This window comes from Dendrobates tinctorius, unplaced genomic scaffold (assembly GCF_039654945.1).
Source record: "Dendrobates tinctorius isolate UK_male_01 unplaced genomic scaffold, ASM3965494v1 ptg000029l, whole genome shotgun sequence".
NCBI classification, from domain to species: domain Eukaryota; kingdom Metazoa; phylum Chordata; class Amphibia; order Anura; family Dendrobatidae; genus Dendrobates; species Dendrobates tinctorius.
In genome coordinates, this window is record NW_027361697.1 from 8,501,787 (window position 1) to 8,515,197 (window position 13,411).

Genomic DNA, 13,411 nt, shown 5'->3' on the forward strand with positions numbered 1-13,411 from the left:
CTATTAAAAAGCTGTAAAAGAAAAAAAAAAAGAAAACAGAAAACCTTGGACTTTTCTGTGCAGAACAAGTTAATGAGTATTAGGACATTACACAATAATTAGGGAAGTTCTTGCTTACATATCAGCTGATTTTTCAGGATTGTGCCTGTGAACAGGCACGTATGTCTGGCACTTTACTTGATTCTATTTCACTGTATTTGGCTGCTGATCTCATTGAACATCCCATATCGTATGTAACCTGGCGATATACGTCTGGTGATAGCAGCACAAGGCTGTGAAAACATCTCCGGACATCCATGTATTATTACACCCTGACCATTTTAATAAACCCAAACTTTTTTTTTTTTTAAGTTTTATTTAATTTTTTTAAAACCTCAGTGGATAAAACAATTACAAAGAGCTCAGCTTTGGTCTCCAGTGGTTTTGCTCTATTGGTACAGAACTTCCACAGATTATGACGTCACATTGTTCTCTTGCAGAATGTCCAGCTCTATAAAACATCAGGTCTGCAGTCCTATAAAACCGAATATCAACGCTGGCATCATGGTTGTGGAAACAAACACCGCTGTCTGAGCCGGGACCGGAAGCTTAGGTACAAGTACATCGCGAGTAGACACATGCTGGAGAGGAAGTACAGGATGACGCAGATGCTGAGGTCCAGTTGAGAGAATCCAACTTCCAGCATCTTCACCCAACGCCTTTTCCCGATCACAACCCCGTTCTCTACCCCCACCCCAATGAGAAAATTTGCATCGATCCCTCTTTTAAGCAGACGAGCTCTAACTGCGTCTTGGTCAAACTTGGAATCGGGAAGATCTACCATTCTCTCGGGCTGGACGGCATATCTATTCTTCTGAGAGTTGGAATCCTTTAATGTTCTACGAGGAAAAAAATTATGTTCGAAGGAGTCTAAATCCACAATGTTCTCTTCTTCCCCCTTATTAGTATCCAAAGCTGTAAAAGATTTCATTTTTATTATGGAGGGCCGGTGTCTGGGGTTAAGTTTTCCTTTCAAAGCTACAGGTAGCTCCCCAGGTTCTTCTTCTTTCACTGGTGGAATTAGGACATCACTTACAGTCGTTTTCTCGGGACCCTTTTCTCCAACACCAGCTTCTCTTTTGGACCTGACTTCGGATGTTCCGTTTCTCTGCTTTTCCAACATGACCGCCTCATCCTCTAAATAGTCGTATGATAAACTGTCCTCACAAAAGCGTATCTTCATGAAGCGGAGTACAGCAGGCTCGTCCCAGGTCAAGTTATGATCAACCATTTTCTGGCAGTCTGAACAAAGCTCTTTAGGAGGCCACTGAATCTTTGGAAAATCAGGATCTTCAGTTGCATCTCCTATGAAAAGGTGATAAGGTTAGTGGTCAAGTCTGTGACCTAAATAATGCATCCATTACATTTCTATAATATACATTCAGAATAAAAGGGGCTTTCTAAAACTAAAAAAAAAAAAAAAAAAAAAAAAAGACTACACCGCTCTTCTTGTCCATGAGCTTTGTTAACTATTAGCTGCAATATAAAACTCACCCCATGAACAAGAGTATTTATAGCAGGAAAATAGCAAAATGGCACTTTCTTTTTTTACATTACATGGCATTAAACACGCTACGGAGCAGTGAGTTTTTTCCTGTAGCATTTTTTTTTCTAACAGCTGCATGTTCCACAGTTGCCGTTTTTCAACCAGTTTTTTGTTTTTCCTCCTACAGACCATGTTGTTTTTTCTTTTTTATCCCTGCTTGTTTGTACACTCCTTCCGATTTTTGTTTTAGCTTGGATGGCTTTTTTCAAATCATGGGATTCCAAAACTTCTCAGGTCTCTTCATCAGGCACTGCCTGATGAAGAGACCTGAGTAGTCTCGAGAGCTTGCAATGTGTTACCATCTTTTCAGTTAGCGATTAAAAAGTATCAACCCCTGAGGACTCACAAATTTTAATATTTTTCTATCTACTAGCTAACACGGTACAAAGATATACATTTTTCTGGGATTCCAAAAGGAATCTTTCAATTACAAAAAGTGGATTTAAATTGAATATTTAGCAAAAAAAAAAAAAAAAATTGAGAACTGCTGCCTTGTGAATAACTTTACTGATTACCAAATCCTGAATTTCCAGCTTATAGCTCAGGAGCAGGAAGCTTGTTATACTTATGTCGGACATCTCCGTATAAGGCCTCATTCAGACGTCCACTTATTACAAACAAGTTCTGTGTCCTTCATGGGTAGAGCATGTATCCATTACATTTAGACATCTGTGTTTTTTTACAGATCGGGGACTTCTATGGTTTTGATCCGCATCCCGGAACAAACTCTGCAATGCAAATCTTAGGGTCCGTGAATAACTTGTAGAGCACTTAGATGCCTTCTATGAACATTTTTTTCACTGACTGCTAGGAGAAGCTGAAGAAACCGCTTTTTTTTATTTTTTACATACAAGAAAAACTGATAAAAATGTGATCCAGCGTACTGGTGAAAGTCAGAGTGCTTATTTTCATGCACTTAAAAAAAATGGAGGCCCGAAAAAAGCTAAGCATTGTACTCACACGCGTAACATACAGTCCATGTTCGGACCCCAAAATTGAGCTCAACCTCAGCCCTCCCAATCTGAACTAAGTGCCTCATACTCACACGTGGGGCATTGATCTCAGGTCAGTAAACCATTGATCGGGATGGGGATCATGGTCTGAATACTGACTGTATATGACAGACTCGAGAATCCAGTCGGAGTTCTCCCTCCCACCGGCAGCACTATTTATCCCCTATGAAGAAAGTAGAGGAATCTTCTCCTTACTCTTTCCTTAATTATGGACTCACCAGCCAGTCTCTTATTAACTCGGTTATGGCTGATCCACAACCATCTGATGGCTTCATCCAGACTCCGGACGCCGTTCATCGACTCTTTAGCCATTTCCTCAAAGTGACGGGCGCACTCCTTGCAGCCAAAGAAGTATCGGACATAACTACGCATGGCCTTCAAAACTTCCTGTGGATCTTAATGAGACAGAAAACACTTCAGACAAGGAGACAAACAGGTGAAATTATTATTATTTTTTTTACAATAGATCAATATCTAACAACTGGGGTGTAATTTTATTAATGTTGTATGTTGACCTCTAAATACGGAAGTGAGCATCCCCCCAAAAAAAGACTTAAATAAATTATTATTATTATATTATGATTAAATAAAATGATAGGAAACCCAAAGTAATATTTAGTGCCCCCTATTACAGCACTAAAGTCTGCCCCCCATATAGAAGGAATCGGATACTTTCTATTATTTTTTTTTATTTTTCACTCTATTTAGGAAAGTATTAAGCCAGATACAAAGTAGAAGCAAATAAAAAAATAATTTTTTCTAAAATTCCTCCATCGTGCTAATGAAGGAGTCGATACGCTGGTTTAGCGTTGTGCACACTTTGCCGTTTCGTCTTGCAGAGCAACACCCCGGCCATACGCCGTGCAGGGAACTGCCGCACCTTGGCCATGCGCCCTGCAGGGAACTGCCGCACCTTGGCCATGCGCCCTGCAGGGAACTGCCGCACCTTGGCCATGCGCCCTGCAGGGAACTGCAGCGTCCCGGCCATGCGCCCTGCAGGGAACTGCAGCGTCCCGGCCATGCGCCCTGCAGGGAACTGCAGCGTCCCGGCCATGCGCCCTGCAGGGAACTGCAGCGTCCCGGCCATGCGCCCTGCAGGGAACTGCAGCGTCCCGGCCATGCGCCCTGCAGGGAACTGCAGCGTCCCGGCCATGCGCCCTGCAGGGAACTGCAGCGTCCCGGCCATGCGCCCTGCAGGGAACTGCAGCGTCCCGGCCATGCGCCCTGCAGGGAACTGCAGCGTCCCGGCCATGCGCCCTGCAGGGAACTGCAGCGTCCCGGCCATGCGCCCTGCAGGGAACTGCAGCGTCCCGGCCATGCGCCCTGCAGGGAACTGCAGCGTCCCGGCCATGCGCCCTGCAGGGAACTGCAGAGTCCCGGCCATGCGCCCTGCAGGGAACTGCAGCGTCCCGGCCATACGCCCTGCAGGGAACTGCAGCGTCCCGGCCATACGCCCTGCAGGGAACTGCAGCGTCCCGGCCATACGCCCTGCAGGGAACTGCAGCGTCCCGGCCATACGCCCTGCAGGGAACTGCAGCGTCCCGGCCATACGCCCTGCAGGGAACTGCAGCGTCCCGGCCATACGCCCTGCAGGGAACTGCAGCGTCCCGGCCATACGCCCTGCAGGGAACTGCAGCGTCCCGGCCATACGCCCTGCAGGGAACTGCAGCGTCCCGGCCATACGCCCTGCAGGGAACTGCAGCGTCCCGGCCATACGCCCTGCAGGGAACTGCAGCGTCCCGGCCATACGCCCTGCAGGGAACTGCAGCGTCCCGGCCATACGCCCTGCAGGGAACTGCAGCGTCCCGGCCATACGCCCTGCAGGGAACTGCAGCGTCCCGGCCATACGCCCTGCAGGGAACTGCAGCGTCCCGGCCATACGCCCTGCAGGGAACTGCAGCGGGGTCCTGCGCAGGGCTGCTGTGCTATAAACCCAGGCTGTGGTCTCTTCATTCTCAGCGACAGTGGGGGTCGCAAAGGCTAGACCCCCCGATTGTAAAGAGATGGTATATCCTTATGCCATTACATTATAAGATGGGAAACCCGTTTAAATATCTCACTTTATGATAACTAGATGATTTTGCTCCTTCTCTCCTTTACAGAAATACTGGAAAGTGAGCATCAGAAAACAGTAAGACCACGTCCATATGGTCAAAATAATGTTTTTCCATTGCATCTTCTTTGCAAAATGTGCAATAGCAATTTCTCAGATTGTTGCATTTTTTTAATGTGTTTTACTATTTTTTTTAGTGCAGAAACTTTTTTGATTCTGCATTTATAAACACAAGTGCAGTTTTTAAAGGCAGTTTTTCAAGCTTCCTATAGAAGCCTCAAAGAACGTGCCAACAAAAAAAAAACAACAAAGAAAAAAACCCGCAAAGTTTAAAAGCGTCTTTAAACACACAGTGGGGATGAGTTTTCCTAAAATAGCATCCACTTTGACTTAAGTTATAATATGAGCAGATTATGTACAAAAAAAACCGCACAGAAACAAATGTGTTTATGCTTTGTGAGAACATGGACTAAGTGTCAATCTGTTGTGCCTGCTCATGTGGATGGTATAAAAAAAAATGTAATTCTATTTTTTTATGGTGATAGTATAAATAAAAAAATTCAGCAAATTTTTTTTCTCTTAACTATCAATTTGTAATGATACAATCACACTCACTGGTCTCTGCAGATCCAAGCTGCGCGGCTCGGACGGTCAGCAAGTGGAACATTGTCCAGACGGAGCATGGAAAACCTCGGAATTCCGGCTTGGAACCCTGACACCAGACGAAGTTTACATGTGGGGTCAGCACAGCATCCCGCACCTACACACAAAGGTGCACGAGATATCGGACAATGAAGACAACGATTGCTGGGATGTGGATTTTTCATTCTCATTGGAGACAGAAGAGTCGACGAGCCCCAAATCCAACTTACCTGGACTCTGTTATTTACAACATCTGCAAAATCCTTGTATGTCACCATTTTTCCCCTTTGATTGTACAGCCAAGGATACAGAGAATCCAGCAGTGTGCGCAAGAAGGGGCGAGCAGGAAAGTACTGGGTAAGAAATAAATGTACAATGAAATGAACAGTAGAAAAACACAAACAGTTATTTTTTATTACATGAAACACAGACTCCATAAATATATTTTAATTAATAAAAACAAATTCCATACCTTTAAAAGTCAATTTAGCAAAAACTAAACAATGTATAGAGTTTACGATGATGAAAATAAATTAAAAAAATGCTGAACTGGCGCTCCCTCTAGTGGTGATTTTATGTGCTAGCACAGAACAAGCTGCCCTCTAGTTGTGATTTTAGGTACTACCACACATCAAGCTTCCTCTAGTGGAGATTTTGTGCTAGCACAGAACAAGCTCCCTCTAGTGGGCACTTTATGTAAACGCATAGAACCATACAGCAACTTGTCCTCAATAGTATAAAGTCCTTTAGATGAGCAAAAAAAGATTCACACTACCCTGATCTGGCATCCATTACTTTGCTCTGTAGTAGCCAGACCAGGGTAGTGCAAATTTCCTTGGATGTGACAAATGTCAACACAATGGTTGCCTCTTGCAATTACTAAGTCCCCATGACGTCATGATGTTGCATGAGCTCTAGTGACTAGACCTTATGTGACGTCATAATATTACGGGGGCCTAATACTTGAAAATATGTTGACATTTGAATTCCAGTTGAGAAAGTTTGCATTGTACTGGACCAGCTGCCATTGAAGAAAGAAGCTGTCGCCAGACCAGGGTAGTTCGAATCTTTGCTCATCCCTACTGCTTACAGTCCATGGAAGTCTTACCACTACAGGTACATGTATGCAAGTTCACTCTGGAAACTGTAGAACATTCATCACCTTTTTCAGTACGGAGACATAATTCGTCAGAGCCCTGAGACGATCACCACTGAATTTGCTGTACCGAGCGACCTCGACCCGCAAGGAGTAATGGATAGAGGATTCAAGATCCGCCATGTATATAACAGAACTAAAAATAAGAGAAGACAAAAGACAAACACTATTTTTTTTACCTGCAGAAGACAATGTACAGTTCCAAAACTCCTGCTTGGTTATAAAACTACCACTAGAAAAATTTACTGTAAGGTCTGCCAATAACCAAATGTGTATAAGGTGCTTCTAGGGACCCTTAAAAGGGAATGTGTCGTCAGAAAATGGCCTAGTGTTTAACTACTTCAGGACTGCTATAGACTTTACACGTCAGGGCAGTCCTATCCACTTGCTGCACTGACAAGTCTAAAATATCAATGCAGTCTAATCAGCTGTCTCAAGAGTGTAAAGCTGTGTGGGAAGGGAGCTGCAGCTACTCACAACCAGACTTTCCAGACAGAAGATAAAGCATGGTTTATTATCATGTTTACCATCTCGATCTCTGCATACACAGCGCTGAACTAGTGCAAGAAAATAGATTAGGAAGCACTTACCCTGCTTCCATCTCCGAATCCAGTGAATATGTGATCACTGGGTGCAGGGAGGCAGCAGGAGCTGTTAGGTCCTAGGAAACTCAAACAGCTCTGCTATGAAGAAATTCCCTTGTAGCTGGAGCCAATATATCAGCTCCATTTACAAAAAAAAAAAATGCAGTGATGTGGTAAAATAACCCCAATAGCAAAAATAAAAGTAAAAAAAAAGACACTTACAGTCTGAATCGCTGTTTCTAGTCACAACTTATTATATTAAACTAATTTCTGTGGAAAGAGGAACATAATTTAAAATATTTTAACTGTTCTTTGTGGTCAAAAATAAAAAAAAATGTTAAGAAAAGACATGTGCTATTTTTCTTTAAATTTTCACCTGGTATCAGAAAAAAAGGAATATAAAAATAGCAGGAAAATTCATCCCCATGTGTCGTGAAAAATAGGAGGTAAAAGTGTCACGGGGTCCTTCTCTGGTATCACACAATCAACAGAGCAAGCGAAGAGTGAACAATTCCAAGACCTTTATTCAGGCAAAAATACGAAAAGGTCCATATTCAGTCCACCACACAAAGGATAAGATAGTCCAGAATGAAAATGCAGTCCAGTAACAGGATAAAATGTCCAGGGAAACGAGAATCCAAAGTCTAGCACCAGAGGATAAAAAATGGGTCCTTCTCTCTGAAATGCAGCCTTTTCACCATCTTGTCTCTACCGGAACTGACTTGTCCAGCTGCCGTTCTTCCCCCCACCCCCTTCCTTGTCCAGGGGTAGTCAAACAAGTTGCCTCCCAAGTTGCCTGCACTACAGGGGGTCATCAAGAGACAGATACAGTGAGGCTGTAGACTTACAATGTAATAAGAAAAACACTATGAAAATAACTGGAATTGTTAAAAATAGGAATATACAAAAAATGACATCCACATAACATATCACACCATCACAACCTCTCCCCCCCCATAATAAGTGAGCACGCCTTGAGGTCTACACAGACCTCTGGCCTGCTCACTTTAGTCCACATTGCTCAGTTATTTATAATTCCTTGTACAGTGGCAGGGGTAGGTCGGCCTGGGGAGCCTATGGTTCTTCTTGTCGAGACAGTCCATCGGCGTTCTGGTGTTGGCTTCCTCGCTTGTATTGGATGGAGAAGCTGTAGGGTTGTAAGGACAAGCTCCACCGCAGCCATCTTCCATTGTCCCCTGATATGCGATTCAGCCATGTGAGGGGGTTGTGGTCTGTAACAATTGTAAAGTCTCTGCCATACAAGTAGGGCTGCAATTTTTTTAGCGCCCATACGATGGCAAGGCACTCCTTTTCAATAGTGGCATAGGCAACTTCCCGATCCAGTAGTTTCCAACTGGCAAAAGCAACAGGATGTTCTTCTCCGGCGGCATTCACTTGGCTAAGTACTGTCCCAATCCCAAAGGTGGATGCATCTGTCTGCACGAGGAACCTGCGTTTGTAATCTGGGGCAGCCAAGACAGGAGCAGTGACGAGGGCAGTCTTTAACGCTGAAAAGGGATCCTCGCATGCCGTCGTCCACGTCACATTCCTAGGCATGTTCTTGCGGGTCAGGTCGGTTAGGGGCTTGGCCAAGGTGCTGAAATTAGAAACAAATTTGCGATAGTAACCAGCAGTTCCTAAAAACGCAAGTACCTGCTTTTTAGTCTGGGGTCTACACCAGTTGCTAATGGCTTCCACCTTGGCAGGCTCAGGCCTTAGTGTCCCACCCCCTACTCTATGCCCGAGGTACTGCACCTCAGCCATCCCTATTTGGCACTTATCAGGGCGAATGGTCAGTCCTGAAGTAAGGATACAGTCCAGCACTATGCCCAAGTGTTTAAGATGTTCCTCCCAGGTTGTGCTAATAATGGCGATGTCGTCTAAGTAAGCACAGGCAAAGTCCTGACATTGTTGTAACAGTCGATCCACCAGTCTCTGGAAAGTAGCGGGGGCAGTTTTCATCCCAAAGGGCATTCCCAGGAACTCAAAGCCCAAATGGAGTAATGAAGGCTGAGCGCTCCCGAGCATCCTCCGTTAGGGGTATCTACCAGTACCCCTTGCTCAAGTCTAACGTGGTCACAAATTGGGCACTGGCCAGACGATCCAATAGATCATCAATCCTGGGCATGGGATAAGCATCACTCTTGGTGGCATCATTTAGTCGTCTGTAATCAACGCAGAATCATGTTGTACCATCCTTCTTGGGGACCAGGATGACAGGAGAGGCCCAAGAACTGTGAGATGGCTGAATAACTCCCAGTTGTTTCATCTCCTCCAGTTCGTTCTTTATCATGCATTGAACAGCCTCTGGAACCCGGTAGGCAGCCTGCTGGATGGGGCGTTGTCCAGGGGTTTCCACATGGTGACTGGTGAGAGTAGTCTTCCCCGGCTTTGAGGAGAAAGCAGTAGCCCTCGGCCTTAGTACGGCGACAATATCGTCCTTTTATATATCCGATAAATGGGAGCCCAGAGGCACTTGTTCCAGTGATCCTCCCGCTTGGGCAACATCGAGGAGATCTGGGAGATACTAGTCAGCGGCGGTATGACTAGGGGGGTGGCAGACAGCTAGAACAGGCAGAGATCGGTCGTGGTAGTCTTTCAGCATGTTAATGTGGACGGTTTTCTGTCGTCGACCACTAGAGTCCAGGGCAATAACAGTTAGTGTCATTAATTTTCTTGACAACCTGATAAGGGCCTTCCCACACTGCTTGAAGCTTGTTGGCAGGGGAAGCAGTAATCATGAGCACTTGCTGTCCTTCCATAAATTCCCGGTTCCTGGCATTACGGTCATACCAGGTTTTTTGTCTGGACTGGGCCATTCGCTGATGATCTTTAGCGAAGGTAGCTAGTTGGGCGAGACGGTCTCTGAGCTCTAGAACATAGGGAACGATGGGCATTACGGTATCTGAGATGTCTCCCTCCAAATGTTCTTTCAGAAGAGTGAGAGGCCCACGGACCTTCCGGCTAAACAGTAGTTCGAAGGGAGAGAACCCTGTGGACTCTTGGGAAATCTCCCGATAGGCAAGAGCACATGTGGCAGGTACTTTTCCCAGTCTTTCAACGTCAACAAAAGCCCTCAGCATATTTTTTAGGGTTCCATTAAAGCGTTCACATAGTCCGTTGATCTGCGGGTGGTATGGGGTGGTGCGAATGGCTCGAACACCACAGGTATGCCATAGGGACTGGACCAGATCTGACATGAACTGAGTGCCTTGATCCGACAATATTTCACTAGGAAACCCTACCCGGGTAAAGATGGTAACAAGGGCCTCGGCTACCTTTACTGCTGTAATACTGGACAGGGACACAGCTTCAGGATACCTAGTGGCATAGTCCACCACGGTCAGGATATATTTTTTCCCCGACCTGCTGGGGTGGGCCAGAGGACCTATGATGTTGACGGCTACACGTTGAAATGGTTCCTCAATTATGGGCAGGGATTGCAGGGGTACCTTATGTTGAGCTCCTGGATGCCGCATTCGCTGGCACACATCACAGGTGCGGCAATAATGGGCTACCGACTGCGAGACGCCCGGCCAGTAAAAACTTTGGGTGAGTCTCTTTTCAGTCCTTTTTCTCCCTTGATGCCCAGCCAAGGGGATGTCATGGGCCAGTTGGAGTAGCTGTGCCCTGTACTTCTGAGGGACATTGAGTTGCCTGGTCGTTGCGTCAGGGTTGCCCTGGTCACTGCCTATGTTACACGATAATACAGTCCGTTTTCTTGAGTGAAGCCATCCCCATTATCTCCCATGTGCCCAGTTTCTGCTTTTCACCTAAGGGCTGCTAAGGTAGTGTCACCCTTTATTTCTCTCCTAAACTCCTCTCTGTCCCAAGACTCTCCGAATGTAGTAGCAGCGAAAGTATTGCTTACCGACACTGATGCGGTTCGTGGTGGTTGCTCCCCGGTGGGGTCTGGATGACGTAGTGCTTGAAGGGCCTGTAGTCGGGTGACTGCTCCCACAAATTGGCACTGTAACTCCCCAATGTCGTTCCCAAGGAGGATATCTGCAGGAAGTCCTCCCATAACTCCAATCCAACACAGTTTTTCTCCACAACCATAATCCAAACGCACAGAAGCTCGCTGTATATATTTGCGGACACCGACCGCCAGGACAATGGGAATTCCCGGACCCTGGTAAATTGCCTCAGGTCGAACCACACGGGGGTCAGCGATAGTCAAGAATGCCCCCGTGTCTCTAAATCCTGACACTTTGTATCCATCAATAAAGACATCCTGCAGGTGGCGTTGCCGTTGCTCTGAGTAGCTAAAGGACAGAGGCCGGAGTCCGTACACTCCAGGAGGGGTATCTATGGTGCCGTGGTTGGTGGTCCACTCTGGTGGGGGTGGTGGTAGCTCTTCCTCAGGTGTGATGGAATGTACAAGATGCACTGGACGAGGTGGGGCTGCGTGGGGCTCCCTCCGAATCCTGGAGGGACAGCCAGACTGCAAATGTCCAGGTTGCCCACACCCATAACACCTCCTCTCTGTGATACCCCCAGGTCATGGTCGGAACTGTTGGGGCCTAGGATTGTGAGGCGTGATTGTCATCGGCTTGCGACTAGGTGGAAGGGCAGATATAATTGAAGGGGGACGGGGCGCGGGAGCAGGCCGTGGTTCATTGTCCAGAAGCCTCCTCCATTGCGGCCGGATAGTAAGGGCTTCATCGGCCAGGGCTGCAGCTCTATCCACGGTACACGGTGTGCGCTCCCGGACCCATTCCCGTACCTCTGCAGGGCACTTGGCAAGACATTGTTCTATTTTTTTTTTTTTTCTCAATTATTTTTATTGAGGTTGAACAAGAAAACAAGTCAAAACAATGACAACCATAGTTACAACCACCATATATATGAAACTAGGGGAACGAGAGGAGAAAATAAGGAGCAGAAAGTGGGGACCGACAAATGAAAAACAGGAAAGGAAGGGGGGGGGGAGGGGAAGGGGTGAGGGGAGGAACAGGCATTAGTGGCATCGATAGAACTATGTGTAACAGCAAGTACACATAATAAGTCTCAGTGTTCTGCAGTACAGTAACAAACATCCAATATCTAATATCCGGCATCTTAATTATATACGGCTAAGCAGGCTGGAGCGGGGCAACCGTGGAGTGTCTACTATGTATCCAGGGGTGCCAAAGACAGATCTTTTTATTATGGCGGTCATCGAGTGACCTAGTGCTAGTTCAAGGTGGCAGTGAGTGTTAATTCTATCAATTAGTCCTGCAACCTCTGGGGGGGTGCGATCTTTCCATGTAGCCGCTGTCAACACTCTAGCAGCTATCAAAATATGTGACAGCGTACCTCTAGGAATATGAGGAATTTCGTTCAAGCCAATGTGTAAAATGGCCTGGCTTGGGGTCAGAGTCATCTGGATACCCAAGACTTGTGAGATCAATAAATCAACACCCCTCCACCAAGGCTGGAGCACCGGACAGGACCACCAAGAAATTGTCCTATAAGGAACGCCTGTATAACATCTTCCACAGTAAAGGCGTTTTCTGCTTCCAGCCATCTCCGACATGCCTCGGACATCTTATGTGCATACATCCTAAACGATCCCCCCGTGGTGCATGGGAGGTCTCGGAACTTGGCCCTATACGAGTCTGGGGTGATAGCATGGTAATCCAGGATAGTCCGCTTTACAATGTTATAATCCAGATTCCGCAGTGCATCAATGGTTCGGTAAGCCTCCGCCAAGCTTCCGTTCAGGAGCCCCACTAACAAACGCATCCAGCTAGAGTGGGGCATCTCCATCACAGCACACTGCTGCTCAAAGTCTTTGAAGAACCCCTCCACATCTCCAGAAGCCTCATCAAATGGCTTAAACTCTGTCCGGGTGATCCGTACAGGCTCCCGGATTGTTGGGGTTACACTCCACATTGCGTTACTCCCTTTTTCAAGCTCCATTGCTTCCTGTCTCCGCTGTGCCCGGCGGGCAGCCTCCTCCTTATACTCCTGAGAGACGCCGGGGCCCAGAACCGCCATCTCTTCTTCATACCACACCAACCACTGGCTTTTCTGGATGGGGATCCCTGTCTCCAGTGCTCGTCCTTCAGACATCTGGGAGGAGGTGGCCGGGCTAGCGCCCACCAGTAGATCGATTAAGGCCTCTTTAGTCAATCCCTGGTAGTTCAGGCCCAGGTCTCTGGCTCTCTCCTGTAAACTGCATACAGTCCAATTTCTGTACTCACTCTGTGGGTGGTTCTCCATTGGATTACGCTCTGTTGGTCCCACCGCTGCCACCAGTTGTCACGGGGTCCTTCTCTGGTATCACACAATCAACAGAGCAAGCGAAGAGTGAACAATTCCAAGACCTTTATTCAGGCAAAAATACGAAAAGGTCCATATTCAGTCCACCACACAAAGGATAAGATAGTCCAG

At 46.6% G+C, this 13,411-nt stretch overlaps 1 protein-coding gene across 1 annotated transcript in view; it reads right to left on the reverse strand.

Moving 5' to 3' along the window:
* Window positions 1-335: 335 nt before the first annotated feature.
* The window catches only part of QSOX1 (quiescin sulfhydryl oxidase 1), a 79,362-nt gene continuing 66,286 nt past the window's right edge, over window positions 336-13,411 (reverse strand). The window contains exons 8-12 of the mRNA XM_073571354.1: window positions 6,456-6,585; window positions 5,524-5,646; window positions 5,267-5,411; window positions 2,817-2,993; window positions 336-1,344 (exon numbers count right to left, since the gene is read on the reverse strand). Coding sequence (XP_073427455.1) covers window positions 542-1,344; window positions 2,817-2,993; window positions 5,267-5,411; window positions 5,524-5,646; window positions 6,456-6,585 — 1,378 coding nt within the window. The 3' untranslated portion in view covers window positions 336-541. The remainder of the gene's footprint in view (window positions 1,345-2,816; window positions 2,994-5,266; window positions 5,412-5,523; window positions 5,647-6,455; window positions 6,586-13,411) is intronic.